Source organism: Pecten maximus, chromosome 4 (assembly GCF_902652985.1).
Source record: "Pecten maximus chromosome 4, xPecMax1.1, whole genome shotgun sequence".
NCBI classification, from domain to species: domain Eukaryota; kingdom Metazoa; phylum Mollusca; class Bivalvia; order Pectinida; family Pectinidae; genus Pecten; species Pecten maximus.
The window spans coordinates 30435720-30457994 of NC_047018.1; the positions used below are offsets into that span (position 1 = coordinate 30435720).

Sequence of the window (22275 nt, forward strand, 5' to 3'; positions counted from 1 at the left end):
AGAAAAGGTAAGATAGCGGAAAAACTTAATTTACAACATATGTCCAAACAAGATTAATTCTGTCTTTGGGATAGAGATATTTAATTTTAGATAGGTTTCAGAAAAAAAATTGTGTAGAGAATTGTGCCATTTTGGGTCAAATATAATATTTTGCAATTTTTGAGAATTTTTTAAGCTGTTACCATGGTATTCACAGCTCTAAAAATCACAGAAAATATCAGTTTACTTATCCTTCAGAGCTCTATTAAAATTGCAAATGTTGTACAGATTTCAAATAAATATACTTTATTAGAGGTTATATGTAAGGTTAACTGGCAATGTTTACATATCTAAAACATGTGCCATATTTTTCAGAATTTAGCATTTTTACTGTACACTGCTACCTGAAAATCGTGAATTGGAGCAATGTTTCTGAAATAAATTTATACACCTCATACCGTATTTGACCTAATAAGGGCGCCCCTACCTTTTTTCAAGGAAATAAATCTTTGACTGAGTGTCAAAATGGTGTTCAAAAGTAATAATTCATGTGAAATATTTTGCTACTTTATGTGTTCAATTTTCTTTAGCAAATTAAGTAACTGGAACACGTTTTTGCCACATTTTGTGTATTCCTACAGGCTACAGATGTCAATGCAAAGAGCACCCAAAACTAAACGCACATACACATAATAACTTACCATCTTTATTTGAAGATAAAGTAAAGACTTCATTCTTGTTGATAAATAATTTTTGTTCAGAACAGAAAGCTATAGTAAAAGACATTGTAAATCAATTATTAGGTCAAAGAAAACGATGTCTGATATGATCTGGGAAATCACCTGTTTCTATAAATAGAACACAAAAGATCTAGAGTTCCATTTGAACATAAATGGTGGAACACATGTTCTCTGGTCTAAAGATCAGCTGGCATGGTTTACAAGTTTACAGGAGTATTCAAGTGATGTTTAAGCTTAATATATGATAATGAATAGATATCTTCATCTTGAATATTTTTATGACTGAATATTTTACCGTTTCCACAACCTTGGGTATTCTGCTATCAGGTATAGTCTGTTTCATAAAACTTCAGAATAACTCATCTTAATAAGGGCTCCCCCAATGTCAATTACCCGCGCCCTGCGCCCTTATTAGGTCAAATACGGTATATGAGATACACTTTCACCATTTTTAGCTCACCTGGTCCGAAGGACCAAGGTGAGCTTATGCCATACCGTGGCATCCGTCCGTCAACAATTGACTTATTTGACTTCTTATTCATAACCGCTGATCGGAATTTGAACAAATTTGGTCAGAAGCATCCCTATGGGTAGGAGACTCAAAATTGTACAAATGATGGGGCTGACCCCCTGGGGGCCTCTGGGGCGGGGCCAGAAGGGGTCATTTTGGCGCTATTGATATAAATGACTTCTTCTCTGAAACCAAGCAATGGCTATCACTCATATTTGCCTGTTAGCATCACTATGGGGTGGGAATTCAAAATTGTACAAATGAGGGGGCTGACCCCCCAGGGGCCTGAGGGGTGGGGCCAAATGTGGTCAATCTGGCTATATTGATATAAACGACTTCTTCTCTGAAACCAAGCAATGGCTATCGCTCATATTTGCCTGGTAGCATCATTATGGGGTGGGGATTCAAAATTGTACAAATGATGGGGCTAACCCCCCAGGGGCCTGAGGGGTGGGGCCGAATGTGGTCAATTTGGCTATATTGATATAAACAACTTCTTCTCTGAAACCTAGCAATGCCTGTCGCTCATACTTGCCTGGTAGCATCACTATGGGGTGGGGATTCAAAATTGTACAAATGATGGGACTGACCCCCCAGGGGCCTGAGGGGCGGGGCCAAATGTGGTCAATCGGGCTATATTCATATAATTGATTTCTTCTTTGGAACCAAACAATAGATTGATATCTCTCATATTTTACTGGTAGCATCACCTTGGGGTAGGGATTCAAAATTGTACAAATGACGGGGCCGACCCCCTGGGGGCTGAGGGGCGGGGCCAAAAGGGGTCAGTTTTGCAGAATTGATATAAACGACTTCTGCTCTGAAACAAAGCAATGGATATCACTCATATTTGCCTGGAAGCATCCCTATGGGGTGGGGATTCAAGATTGTATAAAGGAAGGAGCTGACCCCCCAGGGGGCAGAGGGCAGGGTCAAAAGGGGTCAATTAGTCTAAACAAGATCTTCTCTGAAACTAAGCAATGGATATCACTCACATTTGTGTGGTAGCATCCCTATGGGGTCGCGCCAAAAGTCAATTTCATTTCATGGATTAATGCACTTTTTGGCATTTTTAGTATTAAAATAAAACCAATGTACATGTACCTATATAAAATGCTTATGATATATATTGACATAGCAATACCAGCGACAAATATACTTGAGCATCATTCTTGTTTCATATCTCATGAAACCAGGTGAGCGATACAGGCCCTCTGGGCCTCTTGTTTTTGTTTTCTTGTTGTGCTATGTTGTATACCTATATAATCTCTTGTACTATTTATGTTAACAGGCAGCCTGAGAGCCATGTGACCCCTAAGGTGTGCTATGTCAAATTTGATGATGTCACAAGTACTGGTGTTGCCCTGCATCTTACTAACACTGTCTTCATCGACCGTGCTCTCATTGTGGTTCCAGTTATGGATGGTAAAGTTTAATTACAATCTGCTTAATTAAAAATATAATGTCAGATTTGTTGTAACTTCTTTATATTCATTGCTTCATATGCATTTTCACCAAAGATGATGAACCTATTGCTGATGTCAATCTTAATTTCAAACATTTGAGCATGCAGAATATGTAAATAATGTCACAATCTTGACTATTAACCTCAGTTATGCTTATTGCTTGACAACAGGCTTTCATATAGCACTTGTGTATTAAGGATTGGACAAAGGGAAGGCTTATGTCAGGGCTGGTTTATGTCATACGTATGATAGGGGTACTAAATGACTTGTGTATGCATATGTTTAATTCATTTGTGGATTTTACAGGTAAAATTCCAGACGAGAGCGTCGCTCTACAGCTTGCTCCATCTGCTGTGGCAGGTATGATGCCAGGACAACCATCATGGCCGAGTAATGTTATGAGTCAGGTAATATATTGAGGATATAATATATATATTTAGGTCATCTGACCCAATGTGTCAGGATTAATTACATATAGCCATCATTCCTCCTCTGTACACCATCTGTAAACTTTTCACATTTCAAACTTCTCGAGTTCCACCATGGGATTCAGCTCTTAACTTACCTGGAATAATCATTTTAAACAACTTCTTCAGTTCCACTGGTACCATTGAGCTGAAAATTGCTAGGAATTTTAAGGGAAAATAACCAGAAAAGTGTTGCTATTTTTCCGCCTTGTAAAAAAATTGGACATGGCATTCATGGCGGCCATTTTGTAACTTGATAGCACAGTCATGATTTTCCTGAACAACACCTATTTTAAAATTCTCAAGTTCCACCAGTGTTGTTTCTTTTTTCTGTCTGAAATCCAAGAAGGCCATAGCCAGCAATACCATTGAAAGTTATTCGGTTGTGATATTTTCACTACATTGTAAGCATATTGCAAGGCATTGATGTGATCATGAATTGTATCCATGAAAATTAAATGAAGTTGTTGTTTTTTTATTTGAAAATTTAACGTTTTCGACTTTTTGTCTTAATTTTGAAAAAGCAAAAGTATTGAGTGTTGATAATGATTTATAGTCAACATATTCGTGCAATATTTTCTTCAGATGACTGGAGTTGGATCAAGCCAGATGATCACAACCTATGATCCACGTATGACAGCCTTGGGACTGCCCCAGTACCCACCTCTACCAGGAAACACTGACCCCACAAAGATAGAGGAAATACGGCGCACTGTGTATATTGGCAACCTTGACCAGACTGTAAGTAGCTCCTGAGTTTACCAAACTATACATGCTGTAGCTTAATTAGACTTGAAAGACTGATAGGTTATCTTTTCACCTGGCTTTTAGGAATGTCATTACAAAGTTTGATAAAAATCAATCAAGGTTTATGACAAGAAATTATCAAGTTATTAATTTTGCATTCAACAGTGTTGTCTGTTTATCAGTACTTCAGTTTAACACACGATTTGTTGGTTATGGTCTCATGACTCAACACTTGACATTGATTTCTTTTTCAAGATTAACTTGTCTTATTTGACATACATTTGTATATAGTGAATGATGAAATACTTTAACCTGTGACAAAATTATACCTATGTCTTGATATCAGACAAATTATAACTTCTTTCATTTTTTTCATATGATTAATGTGACTAATTTGAGCAGTGCTCTTATTGTGGCTTTTCAGTCTGATATAGTACTTATACATCAAATGACAATAAACTTTTTTACAGGTAGCCGCTGATCAGCTTCTGAAGTTCTTCTCTCAGGTTGGGGAAATTAAATATGTGAGAATGGCTGGAGATGAAAGCCTGCTGTCTCGATTTGCATTTGTAGAATTCACAGACCAGAGATCTGTCGCCACTGCTCTCACTTACAATGGAGTGGTGTTCCAGGGCAGGCCAATCAGGTAAGTCCCAAAATGATATGTTATTACAGTTACAGATTTGTGTTTGATAGAAATTGTACCTTAAACTTATAAACTTATTTGTTCATTTCAATGGCGGTATTGCTAACACTTCGTTTTCTTTGAACACTTATCTTTTCTCTTCTTTCTGGCAACTTTCTCCTTCCTAATGTGTCCCATAACACTATCTCACTTTTGGCCTTTAGTTCAGTGTTCGCCCCTGTGAAGAAGGCTATGGGTCCTGTCCTCTGGCTAAGACATACCAAAGTCTATAAAAATAGTAATTGCTACTCCTGCTAAGTGCTCATCATTTTAAAAGTGGGACAACTGGTTTAGCTGTTGTCAGTATTATGTGACCGGATGGGGTGTCCTGCTTGGTAGTGATGGGCTGATCGAAAATTAGTCTGAAAAAAATGAATAAAAGCGATCATCGATGACAATTTTGAAAAGGAATTTAATAGGATATTTCTGAAAGTGTTTGTAAATCTTTGGCTTTGCATATTTTTGTTATGTCACCGAACGAAGAAGTAGTTGATTTTGTATTTTACTGATAAGCAATAAAGGAGATTTAAAAATGTAACAACCGTTTAATGCTTGTTCAGTATTAGACATTTTTGTTACAAAGACTAAGACGTGTAATAAATGTTCTCGATCTGTACACATAAATTTTCTACAAAAGGCCAATTTGCTAAATTTAGAAACCAATTATAATCGATTAATTCCGATTATCGATTCTAAAAGTGTAACCAATTACTATCACCACTGCTGACTGTCTTCGATACCATGCTTCAGTGAAGTAGCACTATAAAGTTTATCAGTTCACACTTTTCGTGCTATCACAAGCAGACACACGAACATACAACATCCTCCCAAAACACACACAAAATTAATCATGAATCTCGCACACAGGGGAGGTTGTCCTTAAATGACCTCAACTGTTGATAGGATGTTAAACATAACTAAAACTAAACTTCTTTGAACTCCATTTTAAAAAGACTTACTGATACTTATACATAGCAGTTTTGTACTTTTGTCTCTGCAGGTTAACAGGAGTACGCAGACTATTTTGAATCTTACAAACAACTAAAAATGTTATATTGTGACAAAGAAGTAAATGAAAGGAAGTGTTTTGAAGTAGTTTGATATCACTTTTTAGGTCATCTGACCCGAAGGGTCAGGATGACCTATAGTCATCATGCTTCGTCCGTCGTCGTGCGCCGTCCGCCGTCCGTCGTGCGCCGTGCGTAAACTTTTCACATTTCAAACTTCTTCTCAAGTTCCACCAGTGGGATTGAGCTGAAACTTGCCTGAAATGATGCTGGGATGGTCCTGACCAAGTGTTGTTATTTTTCGGGTCAGTCTGAAATCCAAGATGGCCGCCACAGCCGCCATTTTGAAAACCCATTTTAAACTTCTTCTTAAGTTCCACCAGTGCTGTTGGGCTGAAACTTGCCTGAAATGTTCCTGAGATGATCCTGACCAAGTGTTGTTATTATTCGGGTCAGTCTGAAATCCAAGATGGCCGCCACAGCCGCCATTTTGAAAACACATTTTAAACTTCTTCTCAAGTTCCACCAGTGCTTTTGAGCTGAAACTTGCCTGAAATGATCCTGATATGATTCTGACCAAGTGTTGTTATTTTTCGTGTCGGTCCGAAATCCAAGATGGCCGCCAAAGCCGCCATTTTGAAAACACATTTCAAACTTCTTCTCAAGTTCCCCCAGTGCTTTTGAGCTGAAACTTGCCTGAAATGATCCTGATATGATTCCGACCAAGTGTTGTTATTTTTCGAGTCGGTCCGAAATCCAAGATGGCCGCAATAGCCGCCATCTTGAAAAACACATTTTAAACTTCTTCTCAAGTTCCACCAGTGCTGTTGGGCTGAAACTTGCCTGAAATGATCCTGAGATGATCCCCACCAAGTGTTGTTATTTTTCGGGCTGATCCAAAATCCAAGATGGCCGCCTTAGCGGCCATTTCGAAAACACATTTTAAACTTCTTCTCAAGTTTAACCAGTGCTGTTGGGCTGAAACTTGCCTGAACTGTTCCTGAGATGATCCTGACCAAGTGTTGTTATTTTTCGGGTCGGTCCGAAATCCAAGATGGCCGCCGTGGCCGCCATCTTGAAAAACACATTTTAAACTTCTTCTCAAGTTCCACCAGTGCTGTTGGGCTGAAACTTGCCTGAAATGATCCTGAGATGATCCCCACCAAGTGTTGTTATTTTTCGGGCTTATCCGAAATCCAAGATGGCCGCCATAGCGGCCATTTCGAAAACACATTTTAAACTTCTTCTCAAGTTTAACCAGTGCTGTTGGGCTGAAACTTGCCTGAAATGTTCCTGAGATGATCCTGACCAAGTGTTGTTATTTTTCGGGTCGGTCCGAAATCCAAGATGGCCTCCGTGGCGGCCATCTTGAAAAACACATTTTAAACTTCTTCTCAAGTTCCATTGGTGCCATTGAGCTGGAAATGGGTGAGGATCTCAAGGAAGGCGAGCCAACATAGTGTTGTTATTTTTTCAGCCTCGTTAAAACTTTGACATGGCAGCAATGGCAGCCATTTTGTAACATGATTGCGCAATCATGGTTTTCCTAAACAACATCTATTTCAAACTTCTTCTCAAATTCCACCGGCGGGATTCAGCTCTAACTTACCAGAAATGATCCTTAGATGGTCCTTACCAAGTGTTGTTATTTATTGGGTCGGTCAGAAATCCAAGATGGCCACCATGGCCAACAGTGTCACTATATTCTTGCTACAGAGAATGCATACTACTATAATATAAGGGTTTTAATTTAGAGTCAGATGACCGTTAAGGCCCCTGGGCCTCTTGTTTCTAATGTTATTTCACACTTAGAATTATTATCTGCTAAAGGAATGATACTGTTGTTTGTGTGCTTCGTCAACAACAGGGATCATCTTGAGACAGGGTCACCTTGTAGTAGTAGTAGCAATCCAGTTTGCCTCACTTTGATAATAATTTACCATTTAGCTGTATGTTGCTTTGATTTTCTATTGATTGATTTATCATTTCAGTGTTGGCCATGCAACCAATGCCATTTCAAAGCCTATAACCAAGACCCAACAGGCAGCCCAGCGGGAGATAGAGGAAGCCATGAAGAAGGTGAAAGAGGCTCAGTCTCTTATCACTGCTGCTGTTGACGACAAAGGTAGTGCTGTAATGTGATATAACCATAACTACTATTGCAATTAGACGAAATGTTCTTTGATATGAAGTAATGAAGTTTAGGTTTGTAAATCTATGGAGAAAGCTGATATGTTCATTTTAAGTCACAATTGCAATTTTGCATCAGGGGTGTAAAAATATTTTTCAAACCACTTGCCCTGGGCAAGTAGAGCCCAAAAATCCACTTGCCCGAACATAATTTCTACTTGCCCCAATATGCGATACAAAAAGGAATATTTTGAATCATATGAGTGTTAACAGAGTTTTTTAATCGCAATTTAGAAATACAATCACTCAGTATTTTATTTCTTCAAAAATATTCATCTAAAATTAAAAGAATTATTTTTTATAATTAATTGTGAACCACAAATATTAAGATTTTACAGTTTTTCTTTATTTTTTTTTCTATTCCGGAACTTTTGGTCCAGATTCCGCCTTCATTATTAGTTGCCAAATTGTACTTCCAGCAAACATAAACAAAGATCGTTTTCACATGTTAAAACTTTTTGCTGCTGTCTTATAAGAACATTTAGGCATAGATTGCAGTAAGTAAACTCTTCCATCACTATTTCATACTTCAGATGCAGTTTCTATTATTTTTATCAGCATAAATGTCCTTAAAATGTCTTTGAACTGAATGTGCCTCTGGCGACCTAGTTTCCTCGGCTTTGGAACACGAAAATAAAGTAGTTTCAATAGCTAATTGTTACGTTTATAATATATTTCAATATATATATATCCAATTCCACTACAATAATTCTTCTGAATCACATATAACCCGGGACTCTGGTAATCCAACATGAAAGTCAAGATAGAGACAACATTTTTCACTTGCCCGAACTCAAAAACTACTTGTCCCGGGGGTCGGGCAAGTGGATTTTTACACCCCTGTGCATTTAACAGAATTTGTTCTTATAAGTTTGTCCATTGTCTATCAACCTGTTTTCAAATTGGTTTTTCTACATTTTGTTTTTACCAGATTTAATAAATGAATATGCAGTAAACATTTTAGATAGACCTGTAGAATTCACAATGATTACAACTAGTGCTTGGCCTCTTCAACAAATCATTTTGTTTTGGATTCAAAGTTTATTTTTTAGCTTTCACGCCTTTTCCATTTAAACATCTTCCACATCTCGGGACTCAGGTTCTTACTGTAGTTAACCTGAAGATTTCTGATATTTTATCAGCATTTAAAAATCTGATATGGGCAGCCTAACATTAGAACTCCTGCCAGAGTGAAAATGTGGGGGAAAGCCAAGTCAACCTCAAGTTGGCACTTCAGTGTATGGTTCCATCTATTCAATAGTGTCATATGGATAGAGAACAACATGTCTCTGAAATGTTTTGGTTTTGGAGTTGGATTATAAAATGAATGGAATGACCAGTTTATGTATGTTGACATGTATGCCTGTATGATAAGGTATGTCGAAAAATGATCAGTGTTTTGATATATGAGTTTTCTGTCCATACAAATGTATTGATTAGTTGAAAACATACATGTACACTGAAGTGCCAGTCTGAAATCATGTCAGCTTTTCCCCTTATCACTATTGCAGTTCTGACGTGTCAGTCATTATCATATTTTTGAAAGAGCGATAAAACATCAGAAATGTTTGGATCATAACGTAGTCAGCCTCAATGAGGTATCTAATTCCACAAATTATATACTATTATCTTATTGAAGTACAAAATATGCTTGTTAGGGATATCTCAAAAACTTTTTCTGCATTTGTTACATTTCAGGAAGAGACAGAAGTAGGTCACGTTCTACTAAGCGATATCGGTCAAGATCACGTTCAAAGAGGCGTAGTCGTTCCAGGTCAAGGAGGCGTGACCGTTCTCGTAAAAGGTCAAGGTCTAGAAGAAGATCTAGGTCGAGGTCGCGTAGAAGGTCGAGGTCACGAAGATCTAGATCAAGGAGACGATCTAGGTCGAGGTCAAGGACTCGCAGAAGGTTTGTAGAATAAAATTGAAGGAAACCTTGGCAAATTGAATATATTTTAAAAAATCTTCTTAAAAAAATATTCTGTTGGGAAGTTTTAAGTATGGCAGACCCTGGAAATGGAAATTCATTACAAATCACTGCATGTCTTTTATATGTTATAATGTTTCTAGAAAGAAAAACCTTTCCTTTACACCTGAAATTCATCTTAACTGTTTTTGGTATCAAGTGGTCTTAAAGCTGGACATACTTTATATGAGATCTTGTTCAGTGGATTTTTTTACCAACAGCTCTGACATTGCCTATAGCTGTTAAAAGATGTTTCTTTCTGGTGCAAATTAGGAGTCATAGAATGAGCATTATCAAACTAGCACTTTCATTGCATAAATATTCACCACGGTTGTGTTAACAAACAAACTTTTAAGTCCTTGAAATGGACCTTTGTTCATGCTCAGCATGTGCTCAAATGTCGACCACGACAGAAACAAGATGGCTTTTCCCACACATGACCTTTGTATTTCTCTGCATTTTTATTTAAAAACTTCACTGAAAACTTCAGTTTTTAGCCAAAAAATACTTGACTGGCTCAAAGTTTTGTAATATTTTCTGTCTTCAACTAACAGCTAATATTGAACAGAAAAAAATAGGGTCTACTATGCTAGATGTGTTCCATTCTGTTTTTATTCTGTGACAGCAGCAGATTATGTAATGGACTTGCTGGAGAACAAGATTATATTTGCTTCAATTATATGTATTTTAATTGGGTAGATAATGGGTAGATATCAAATATATCCATACACTGCTCATCATGGAATAAAATTGACTACTGACCAAGATTGATGAGGGTTTGTATTTTGAGACCTAGTTAATCTTCCACAAAATAGATGGTATATGTAGAATGCACAATATAATCTGACATGGTGGCCTGGCCATTTTAGTTATATTTGAAGAGTCCAAAATTCTATATCTTTGATATACTATTACAATAATTTTTTTAAAAATCAAGCAAAGTATATGTTACCAACTTGTATGATAGCATGTTGTGGCCGACACAAACCTCAGGTTTATTGTGTTAAAGGTAGTTTACATTTAAAGCGCCACATTTAAAAGTCTTTTTTAATGCACACTTTATTTTTCTGTTGTTAAATGGAACTCTACTGATAGATTTGTTTATTAAGAGTACCAATCTTGATTACCAGGACCCTGTCTCCATACCTTTTCCCAGTACTATTCAATATATTTATTGTGTTCATAAATCATTGCAATAGGTCACGCAAGAGGTCACGTGAACGATCTAGGCACAGGAGTCGATCAAGGTCCAGAAATCGAGGCAAACGTTCAAGATCAAGATCAAGGTGAGAGCGGCTGTGGTTAATAGCTAATGTGTGCAAGTTGTCCTCAAAATGTGCATACATTCTTAAAAGTAATAAAAGTGTTGTTCAAAGTTTGATTAACTTAAAAAAAATGCTTTATTTCTATAAAGTTAATACATTTAAATTATGAATTATAAAGGAAATGTTAAACTATTTCTTAGTCAGTCTATAATAAAATGTAAAAAACAAATTTATAAAAGTTAAATTTTGGTGTTTGTTAATCAGAGTTTGAACAACCAATTTTGGGCAGTATTGCCCTGTTCTTTTAAAATTTCAATGCTTCTCTCAAAAAGTAGTGCAACACTAGTTGAAGATATGCTTATAAGGAAACAAAAGAAATGGTTGAAGTAGTATGACCCTGGAACATAGTGGTTATGACGTTTTGATTTAAGACACAAATCAGAGCACTAATCTGTCTATTTAGATTCATTCTCTCTGTGTGAACGCTGACAGATTATCTCAAATAAGAGGTTATTTTCATGTAGAAAAATTACTGTGATACATGTACTCTGTTGAAGTTTTAACTAGAATAAAAACCTTAGATGTTCCTACTAATCCACCCTGTTGCTTTCTAATCCGTCAACTTAGTAGTAAGCCTCATTCTACACAAGTATAACATGATCTTTAATAAGACATCACAGGCCAAGCCTGGTGCATCTAAAAGTTCTGTTAAACAAAATGTGAAGTTTTGTCAGATCATATGTTTTTAAGTCTTTTCTTGAAGCATCTTGCTGCTTCCATTTCCAAGTTATCTATGTAGACAATAGATAATTTAATACCTGCTGCAAACCCAACGAAGCTGTCAGTAAATAGTGCTCACTCTGGGCCTCCTTCGACGAGGTATTTTTGACACGGGAACATATATCTTGGGGTGAAAATTTCACTCAAGCACAAAAGATGCTGACCTGAATCACTGTCCCCACCCCCTTACAAATTTTTACACCACCTATTATGTGGGAATAACAAGAATGAATGTCCGTCCCACACATAGTATATAATAAACTCCATGTTGATGTTCCTTAGCCATGTTTTCTTCGTGTGGCAAGATTTACGTAGAACATTTTCTTCCACTATGGTCTATGGTCAACTTAATAATTGCACCCAAGGGCACCACCTCTTTGTGTGTGAGGATGTCTTTCCTTTCACTTTCATGGCCTTTTTTGTTTGATCTCAGATGCAGAAATATAAGTTTTAATGTTCACATCTCTTACTTTAATCTATCTTGACACAGGAATATAGGTTTCTTCTTGACATCTCTTTAATTTCATGTCAAATACAGAAATAGAGGTTTCAAGGGCATATTTTGACCTCTTCACGCTTTGTATGTAGGTACAGCACAAGGAGGTTCCCCGTCCCACACTGTAATAATGTAAGCACTCCCTGTTTATAAGTGCTCAGTTTCCACTTGGTTTTATACGTGGACATCAGAGTATCGGACACTACATACTAATCAATATTTGATTATCATTGGCATTGGCAATGTTTTCTTGTACCTTTTAAACAAAATACAGGTTAATTGTTTTCAGCATATCTCCCAAAATTCACAAGATTCCTAATGGAGATCATATTTGTAATGCATGTTTATCATGATCAAGTGGGTGATGTGTCACCTACCAAATTAGGGTCACAGCAACTGCAACCGTCTACCTCTTTGTCGTTTTATATAAAAACTTATTGATTGGAAGGGTTTCACAAAGACCCTGCTTCAGATAAGATTTAGTTTAATGAACATCTAAACCAAAAATCAGATGCTGTAAAAATATTCCAAAAAAAAGGCAATGCTTCAATTGGTTTTTAACTGTTGTTGGTGTTATTTTCATATAATTGACATATATTGTATTCACTAATGAACACATTATATTCACTAAATCAACACATCGTAATTATTTTAATTTAGTTTAGAAAGGTTCAATTTGATTTTTTTGTTTGAATCTGTACATGTTACAGGACATGTTTATCAAACAGTGGAGTACATGTACAGTAAATAGATAAATCTTCAGGACTTCCATATGTACAATTATAGATTTCTTAAAAAGGAAAGACTACCATGTAAATATTGGTTGCCATGAACTCTTTCTTATTATCAAAACTAATGTGATAATCTTGATTTACAAATTGTTTAAACCTCTATTGGGCATCAACTGTAAGTCCATTTTATAGTGAAATGATACTGCATTTGAAAGATGCCCCCAATTTCTTGTACATTTTATATATTCTTACTGTGGAACTAAGAGATTAAACAGAGCTACGTTTGTACTGATACACAATTAACAAAAATATAACTAATCAATATTTACCATACTGAACTGCGACAAAGGATGATGTAGTTTTTATGGGGTTAACTAAACAAAAACAATCTGTTTTCTGATAACCAAAAGATCACACTAATTCATATTTCATGACAGAGGAGGTTGTCTTGCATGAGTTTTATAAGATATCATGCTCATCAATTGATACCTTACATTGGTATTATATATACAGCACTGTATATATATATAAAAAAAAAAACTGCCCTTTTTGACAAGTTGAGTTTTGAGTTTAAGGAAATTGTTTATTACAGATCCAAGCAGGGATCAACTGAAAAGTGAGTTTTAATATGGAAAAGAAATGATATTATAAATGTACATAAAATATACCACTGGTTTTCTGAATGGGCTCAAATGCATGGTGGTCCTGCACTTCATACATTAAATGATGAAAATCTTTCCTACATATTTTGTTACAAATGATGAAATCATTAGAGAAGTGTGAGGGGATAAATTTGCTTGTGAAAGTACGCTTTTAATTTAAAGTTAAATATGATTAACTAAGAACATCATAATACAAAACAGAGGACAGACTTGATGGCTGAATTCTTGTATTTCTGTTTCACAAGATTCTTACAGGTAGTTTATTTATTGCAGATCCAAGCAAGGGTCGACAGAAAAGTGAGTTTAATAGATTGAAACAACATAATTCATTCACAATTTTAGTAATATAAACCATGAGAAAAAATGTAGAAATTATTTTAACATCTTATTCAGATTTTTTGATTAATTACAAACAATGAGTCAGCAATTTATATTTCAAACTGACAATGGCTTGAAGAATAGATTTTAGTTATAACAGACTCTTCTTTCCCTTTTGAAGAAGTACTGACGAGAAAGGAAAGAACTATTTCCCTACAAGGTAAATAGAGCCATAGTGTTTACCTGTTTACCCACTGCTTTCATTAACATTCATCACTGATTTACTAAAATAAAAATTGAATACAAGATTATTTTTCATATATTCATGTATAACATTTACCCTCCATAAGTGTTAACACAAGAAATGACATTTGCTGAATTGAAAAAAAAATACAAACTGATCATGCAATCATAATTTCATACAACTTTCAAATGAAATAAACAGGTTTTAGGTACGATTGTTCATTTGTGTTTTAAGAAACAGTTTTTATGATAACTGAGGCAGGGTTTCTTTGTTTCCTGTGCATGTGGTGGTGCTCCCCTCTAAATGTAAGCTTTGTTTCCTGTTTAGGGGTCCACTGCGGGGTCAAATCATCTTCCCAATCAGGTAGTATGACCCCCTCGCTCTACTCACTAAAATTCTTCTCTGTGGTACTTTTCTTCGCGTGCATGTCATCTCCTAGATCTGTGTTGTACCAGGTACATGTGATTTTGAATATTAAAGAATTGTTCTCCACCAATTTAGAGTTAGACATCTTGGAAAATCATTTCCTATTGGGGACTACAACACAGGAAATTCATGGTGTAATGTATTGTCAATTTATATCTGTGTGTACTTCTGATGAGTTTGTAGCTTGAAGTGAAAATTCTTCCAATGCATGGAAGTACCAACAAATCCAGGATTATTAATTAACTGTTGGTAAACATCCTTGTTCTTGTGTAGTAGATTGTATCTGGAAATGGATTCAAATATCATCCAAGTGGTATTATAAATTAATAGTGCCTTACTAGCCTAGTGTTGTGCACAGATTATGGTTGTAACATCTGTGCTTGAGAAAAAAGTAATTTCCTCTGATCATAATGGTATTATCCTTATACTGGTTTTAGTTAAAATGATGTCCTATTCCCTTTTAAATAATTCTCATTTTTCAATGGTATATTGTATAGAATTATTTTTTTTAAACAATTAAGTAGTGGGGGGATGTTCTGATATAATTAGGTCATCTGAGACGAAGTCCCAAGTGACCTATTCTAACCATCTTTTGTCAGGTGGGGCCAGAAATTTGAACTGTCAATTAAATAAACTTAAATATTTCAAATATCATGTGACTGTAAGGGCCCATGGGCCTCTTGTTAATTAACTAATCGTTTAACATCAACTGATGCTATATAATCAGTTGTAATTTTCATAATCAGTCACCGGTTTTACATTTCCCTGTGGGATAGATAAAAAAAGTTAGAATATAGTATATAATAGAGATGTCTATATTAACAGATTTCATTCATATAGTTTTTAATGCTCAATTGGCAAGTTATGCATTGTCAGGTTAAATCTACAAAACAAAAAAATGCAATAAAATATTTGACACACAGCTTGTACATCTGAAAACCACCTTGGTTGTAAATGATAATTGATTAGGAATTTTATAACTGATGTCCCATCAATAAATTATATACAGAGATATAGATATTATGAACAGCTTATGTTGAGTGTAGATTTTATAGGTAAATAATCAGATAATTGCATTGATCATTGAAAAGCTATGTTGTGTACAATCAGAATAAACTCAATACTGTGTAAATCTACTTGTATATGTATTTCTATTACAGTGCACATGTGAAGCAAAACTTAACCAAGTTTGCAGAAGTTGTGATTTTATTAAACACCCCTGAATACATCTTAAAATATTTGAAATTAAATTAAGGGGTATTACATTTTTTGAAACTTTTTTTTTTTAATGAATGTTTCATGGATTTTAATCTTGGATTTGAGAAGATACCATAAAGCTTGGAATTTATCTGACATTAAAACTTCTGATAAACTTTGTGAGAGAAGGTTCACAGAGGTAGAAATGGTAAATGCTGTATAAGGCATGTAATTATTCTTATAAGTTATATTTAATAGATATACAAAAAAAAAACCAGAACAATCAAAATGAGCATTTCATCATCAAAGGCATTGTTATGTTATGATTTTGTGGTATTTTGTATTAATTAAATGATCAAGGTAATTGATGATTGCAGCAGTAAAATGAACTCAACACTGTCAAGAGGATATGCCTTTAACTTAAATTAGAAATCTAACTACAGGACCAAGAATAACATTAATTTGTTTTCCTTTTGTATGACTTAATGCATGTTTGGGTCCAATTAGTATGGTGTGCACAAGAAGTTTCAATTTACTCAATGAAAATAAAAAACGTAACAAAAAAAACTAACCAAATCATGCCATTCTAAAAAGAAGTTTTAAACACAAACACATTTTTAAGGTCTCTTTGTACTTATAGATAATCCAAAGTAATTAAGGTTGATCATAGATAATCCAGAGTAATTAAGGTTGATCATAGATAATCCAGAGTAATTAAGGTTGATCATAGATAATCCAAAGTAATTAAGGTTGATCATAGATAATCCAGAGTAATTAATTAATATAAGGATGATCATAGATAATCCAAAGTAATTAAGGTTGATCATAGATAATCCAGAGTAATTAAGGTTGATCATAGATAATCCAAAGTAATTAAGGTTGATCATAGATAATCCAGTGTAATTTAGGTTGATATAGATAATCCAGTGTAATTTAGGTTGATCATAGATAATCCATAGTAATTAAGGTTGATCATAGATAATCCAGAGTAATTAAGGTTGATCATAGATATACTCCAGAGTAATTAAGATTGATTATCCATTTGTTTGAAATACACACAATCCATTATCATTATTGTGATTATGATAGTTTTATTAAAAGATAAACAACTCATTACCTGTAGTGAAGGTTCCGTTCAGTATTTTTATATATTTACTTAATAAACCAGATGTTGGAATCTTTGCACAGTTTATTGCATGATTTAAGTGACCAATGATGTGTCTCCCTTGCAGATTAGTGAACAAACTGCAATAATTGTAAAGATATTGATACAAATTGTATAGGAGTTCCGAGTATCCACACTGCAGTATACACTATACTGAGGTCTGAAGTCTGTGTTGTAAAATATTAGTAGGGGAGGTTTATAGCAAAATTATACAAAATAATAAAAAGGAACAACTGTCATTGAAAAGACCTGCAGTGAGAAATGTGTTTAGATTTGATAATATCTAACCTATGTAAAATCTGGATTTATAAATCAACATAAACTACCAGCTCAAAATGAGCTGCTTATTAATATAACTAAATGTCTCTTGCAGATTGGTATGCCAACTGCAATAATTCTATGGACATAAAAAGTGTTGACTATCAAATTCTGATTTAACTAAGTACTCCACACAGACAGTTAAACTGGAGACATTAGTGAACTGAATCCATAAATATTAATTTGCTAGTGTGCTGAATTCATGGATAGAAAAAAAAATGTATTTGAAAACGGGGGTCTTTATAATTATCTCCAAGGGAGATAAGTCATCAGGTAATGATATACCAACATCTACATTTGTATTAGTATGTGTTGTAGGTGTACAGAGAAGTATACTTATGGGCTAAAATGAAGGTAATAGATTTTGTTGTCAATACCTTTGTAACACAATTTCATAGTTTAGGTCAACATATCCTGTTTATGTTTGCTGCACGTACACTCTCCCTGACAAATTAGAGTATGTAGAGTAAATGTTATGTCAGCATTTTAATTTTGATTCTTTGAATTAATTAATACTTTTCCTGAAATGAAACTTATGATTTCTATGTTTTTATTTTGCAGGCGTAAGTCAAGGACCCCTCCCAGAGCCTATACTCGTCGTTCAAGGTCAAGGTCAGATATCTTTCAAGATTAATTTCTGCAGTCTTAGAACAGTTGTATGATATTTGATGACTTTTATACACTTGATGTTTATGTTTCAAGAGCAGATGTATGCATTATTACATTTACCTAAGACATTATTGTGTATTATAAGCTCACCTGGATCTTGGTACCCATGATAATCAACTCAACAAAGTTTCAGTATATATTATTGAATATACTATACTTCTATTTTGTAACTGCTTTGTGCTTCAGTAATTTGATTCCTTTTCCTTATGATTTATGTGTACCATTTGTATTGGTTATGTATGAAGCAAAGTCTTTTGGGTTTTTTTCAGGAGTCGTAGAAGGAGCCGTACACCAAAGCGTTCTCGGTCCAGAGAAAGGAAGAAGTCACTGTCACCACCAAAACTGGAAAGGGAGGATAACAAACCTGGCAAACAAAAGGAGGAATCAGAGGCTCCTCCTGCACTCACAGAGTCAGTACCTCAATATTCCCCAGAGAATCATTTTAAAATTCATTTTGTAGCCTTGCATTAGAAAATGTTGTGTGTTTTATATAATAGTTCCATCCTGGCAAGATAGATTAGTCTTGCATTACAGACCTCATATGCTAATGTATAGATATTTGTGAAATCATGAACAAAAAAATCTACCAAATATTAGTTCTAATTTTACTTCAAAAAAGATTTATTTAGTAATCTCTGATTTTCTTAACTATAAACCATTTGATGTGATGAACAGTTTTATGCACTTACATGTATTAACACAATTCTTGAATTCTGCTCCATTAAATACTTGTGAAATGTAACCATTAATAGTAGTTTTAGCCTAAATTTTACAGCATACATTGACTGTGAGAAACCATATTCATTTTGATGTGTTTTTTTTTAATATAGTTCCCCAACAGAACTGGCCAGCACTACCAAACCATCCCAAAGGTAAAATATGTTTGAATAAATGGGAAAAGAGAAAACAAATATGATAACCTGAAATAGGACAATCCCTGAAAAAGTCAAATATTTGATTTTCTACATTTCTGATTTGTTGCAAATATGTGAAAGTGTAGTCTATTTCAGGTTTCATATAATGGCTATATTAATGTTCAAGTGTAAATTGGTCCTTGTTATTGTAGCAGCTGCCTGGAATTTTCTGTAGTGATGATAGGTTTTGTTCTGTGTTGTATCTGTGTGATGCATTCATCAGTAGAAGTAGTAGCTCGGAGTATTGTAACTGACAATGTATTATTGGTGTAGGAAACCACTTTTACTTTGGTAGATCTACTTAGTATTGGACAAAAAGCCTAGCCTATCAAAGTCCTTACACTTTTAAATAGTCTGCTGTTATGGTATAAGATGTATCTATATATTTGAATCTCTGTTTTGTCGTATGTAGCCCCTCTCACCCTTCAGATGTAAAGATTAAACAAGAGCCCCAACTCAGGTAAACTCTTTTAAATTAAAGTCTTGTGTCATCTTCATTTTTTAATTTTTAATTTTCATGCACCTGGTGGCTGGATTATAAATAAGTTCAAACTTTTATTGAAAACAGAAAAAAAATCTATCACTTCAAATAGATTTCTATGCCTTATTATTTATGATGTAATGTATTTAATGGTATAAGTGACATATATGTACTATATATGACTGTGATGTTATGGCATAAGGTGTGTCTACAGTATATCTATCATTTCCTAGTTGCTATGAGCATGAGGCAGTCTTGCCCTACCCTATTAATGGTGTTATATTTGAATGTCTGTTTTGTCGTATGTAGCCCCTCTCAACCTTCAGATGTAAAGATTAAACAAGAGCCCCAACTCAGGTAAACTCTGTCAAGTCTTTTGTAATCTTCATTTCTAAATTTTTAATTGGCATGCACTTGGTGGATAGATTATGAATAAATTCAAACGTTTATTGAAGATAGAAAAAAAACTTGTAATTTTATGTCTAAGGCTTATTATGAATGTAATGTACTTACTTGTAGTGATATAAGTATCATAAATGTACAATATATGACTGTGATGTTATGGTATAAGATGTATCTACAGATATATATATCAGGGTATATCAATGATTTGTAGCTATGAGCATGAGCTGAAGTCTTACCCTACCCTATTAATGCTGATCCCTTGTTATATTTGAATGTCTGTTTTGTTGTGTGTAGCCCCTCTCACCCTTCGGATGTAAAGATTAAACAAGAGCCCCAACTCAGGTAAACTCCACACTTGTATTGGCTTATGCTAAGTCTTTGTCATCTTTGATTTTAGACAAAGTCTCCAGTAATCTATTGTAATTGCCTTTCTGTGGTGCCGTGTGTACATAAACTATCTACATTTTCAACTTTTTGTGAACTGCTGGACCAATTTCAATGAAATTTTTCAGAAACCTTCCATAGTCAAAGGTCAACCAAAATTTTGAATTATATGGTGCTCACCCCCAGGTGGCAGGCAAAAAGGAGTTAAATTGACTGAAATTTCCAAAATCTTCTCAAGATCCAGATAAGGCAGGGTACCGGTAAAATACTTTCCTTAGATGGAAGTGTCTTCGGTGCCTGACCAAAAGTTTGAATTTTTATTGCCCTTGGGTTTCAAGTTTCCCCATAGGAAGGGGGTGAGATTTTAAATTTACTATAAAAGCTTATAGGGAATCACAATTTTACCATGATATAATATTGGTTAGAATTATCAGTATGAGATGCCAGTTTGATGGTATGCACATATTGGCCCTGGCTGACCCCAAGGGGCTAATAGGCAGGACCAAAATGGGTCAATTTGAATAAAAAAAAACAGTGTACTTTAGGACTCACTCAGGTAACAGATAAGGCCCATGGTCCTCTTGTTATCTGAATTCATTTTCATACACCTTGTGCCTGGATTATAAATAAGTTCAGCTTTTTATTGAAGACTGAAACAAAACTCATAATTTTATGTCTGTGGCTTATTATGAATGTAATACACTAAATGGTATAAGTGACATATATATATACACAATGTATAATGTATCTACAGACTCAGTATATCAGGTATATCAATGCTTTGTACATGTAGCTATGAGCATGAGTGAAGTCTTACCCTACCCTAATAATGCTGATCCTTTGTTATATTTGAATCTCTGTTTTGTTGTGTGTAGCCCCTCTCACCCTTCAGATGTAAAGATTAAACAAGAGCCCCAACTCAGGTAAACTCAGTATTTGACTAACATGTATGATGAGTCTATGTCATCTCCATTTGTATTAAACGCACCTGGTGGCTGGATTATAAAGAAGTTCAAACTTTCAATTGACTCTTTATGTTAAACAATTTCACAAGTAAAATAATATTTTCCTTAAAATTTGAAGGATCAGCATGTTAGAGAGAAAAAACCCAGAGTAAAATTTATCAAAAGGGCCTTCTCAGAACCCTGTTTAATTAGTGTTTACCAATATCATCATCTGTCAGACTTATGAAAGTTCTCAAAACCCTATTTACCAATATCACCATCCGTCAGACTAAAGGGGCATTCTCAAAGCCCTATTTACCAATATCACCATCCGTCAGACTAAAGGGGCATTCTCAAAGCCCTATTTACCAATATCACCATCCGTCAGACTAAAGGGGCATTCTCAAAACACTCTTTAACAATGTAATCATCTGTCTGACTTATTAAAAGGGCTTTCTCAAAACCCTAGCTGTTTACCAATAAGAGCATTTGCTAGAAAATAAGTGTTAATCATTAAACATGTACTTGTCTTGTGGAAATCTGATCAATCGTACAAGTGATCAGTCACAACACAACACTCGCCTTGTGAACAACTCGTTATAATGAAACCATGCTCAGGTATAGTCACATTAAAGGACACTTACCTTATGAACGTCAATGATAGGAAACTATACTCATGTTTAGTCAGAATGCGGAACATTCATCTTGTGGACATCAATAAAGAAGCCATACACCTGTTTAGTAATACTCATACACAAAATAATAAAACCATAGTCAAGGGTAATTTTTGATAATTTGGTTGTTTTGAACATTCATATGTCTGGGAAAAGGTGATATCTTATGAAATCGTTAAATGTCTCATGTCAACTGACAGCCCTGATTGTAATATATATTAAACTTTATCTCCATAAATTCTCTTTAACATAATGTTAAATCACCGGCTTAGGGCTGTTGGATAGGACCAACGTACCACTCCTTAAACACTTGTTTATTTTGTTGCATTCTGCACTTCAGTACACCGTTCAATTTCACATCACCTGTTAGTCCTTTCACACCCACTCATTAACCTTGTTTTGTTACTGGTTCCCTGGAATATTGTTTATAGAGCACCTTACTTT

General features: G+C 34.9%; 1 protein-coding gene across 18 annotated transcripts in view; it reads left to right on the forward strand.

Moving 5' to 3' along the window:
• LOC117325796 (splicing regulatory glutamine/lysine-rich protein 1-like) overlaps positions 1–22275 on the forward strand; it is a 34827-nt gene that overhangs the window by 3466 nt on the left and 9086 nt on the right. Inside the window, exons 2-19 of one of the 18 annotated variants that reach the window (XM_033882255.1) lie at positions 2522–2655; positions 3003–3103; positions 3749–3904; positions 4381–4556; positions 7594–7727; positions 9491–9701; positions 10958–11044; positions 13623–13646; positions 13966–13989; positions 14192–14230; positions 14582–14617; positions 17922–17972; positions 18299–18439; positions 18860–18901; positions 19356–19403; positions 19734–19781; positions 20124–20171; positions 21089–21136. In XM_033882255.1, the coding sequence (XP_033738146.1) occupies positions 2522–2655; positions 3003–3103; positions 3749–3904; positions 4381–4556; positions 7594–7727; positions 9491–9701; positions 10958–11044; positions 13623–13646; positions 13966–13989; positions 14192–14230; positions 14582–14617; positions 17922–17972; positions 18299–18439; positions 18860–18901; positions 19356–19403; positions 19734–19781; positions 20124–20171; positions 21089–21136 (1548 nt within the window). The remainder of the gene's footprint in view (positions 1–2521; positions 2656–3002; positions 3104–3748; positions 3905–4380; positions 4557–7593; positions 7728–9490; positions 9702–10957; positions 11045–13622; positions 13647–13965; positions 13990–14191; positions 14231–14581; positions 14618–17921; positions 17973–18298; positions 18440–18859; positions 18902–19355; positions 19404–19733; positions 19782–20123; positions 20172–21088; positions 21137–22275) is intronic. The other 17 variants (XM_033882259.1, XM_033882260.1, XM_033882261.1 and 14 more) reach the window with 17 other exon arrangements.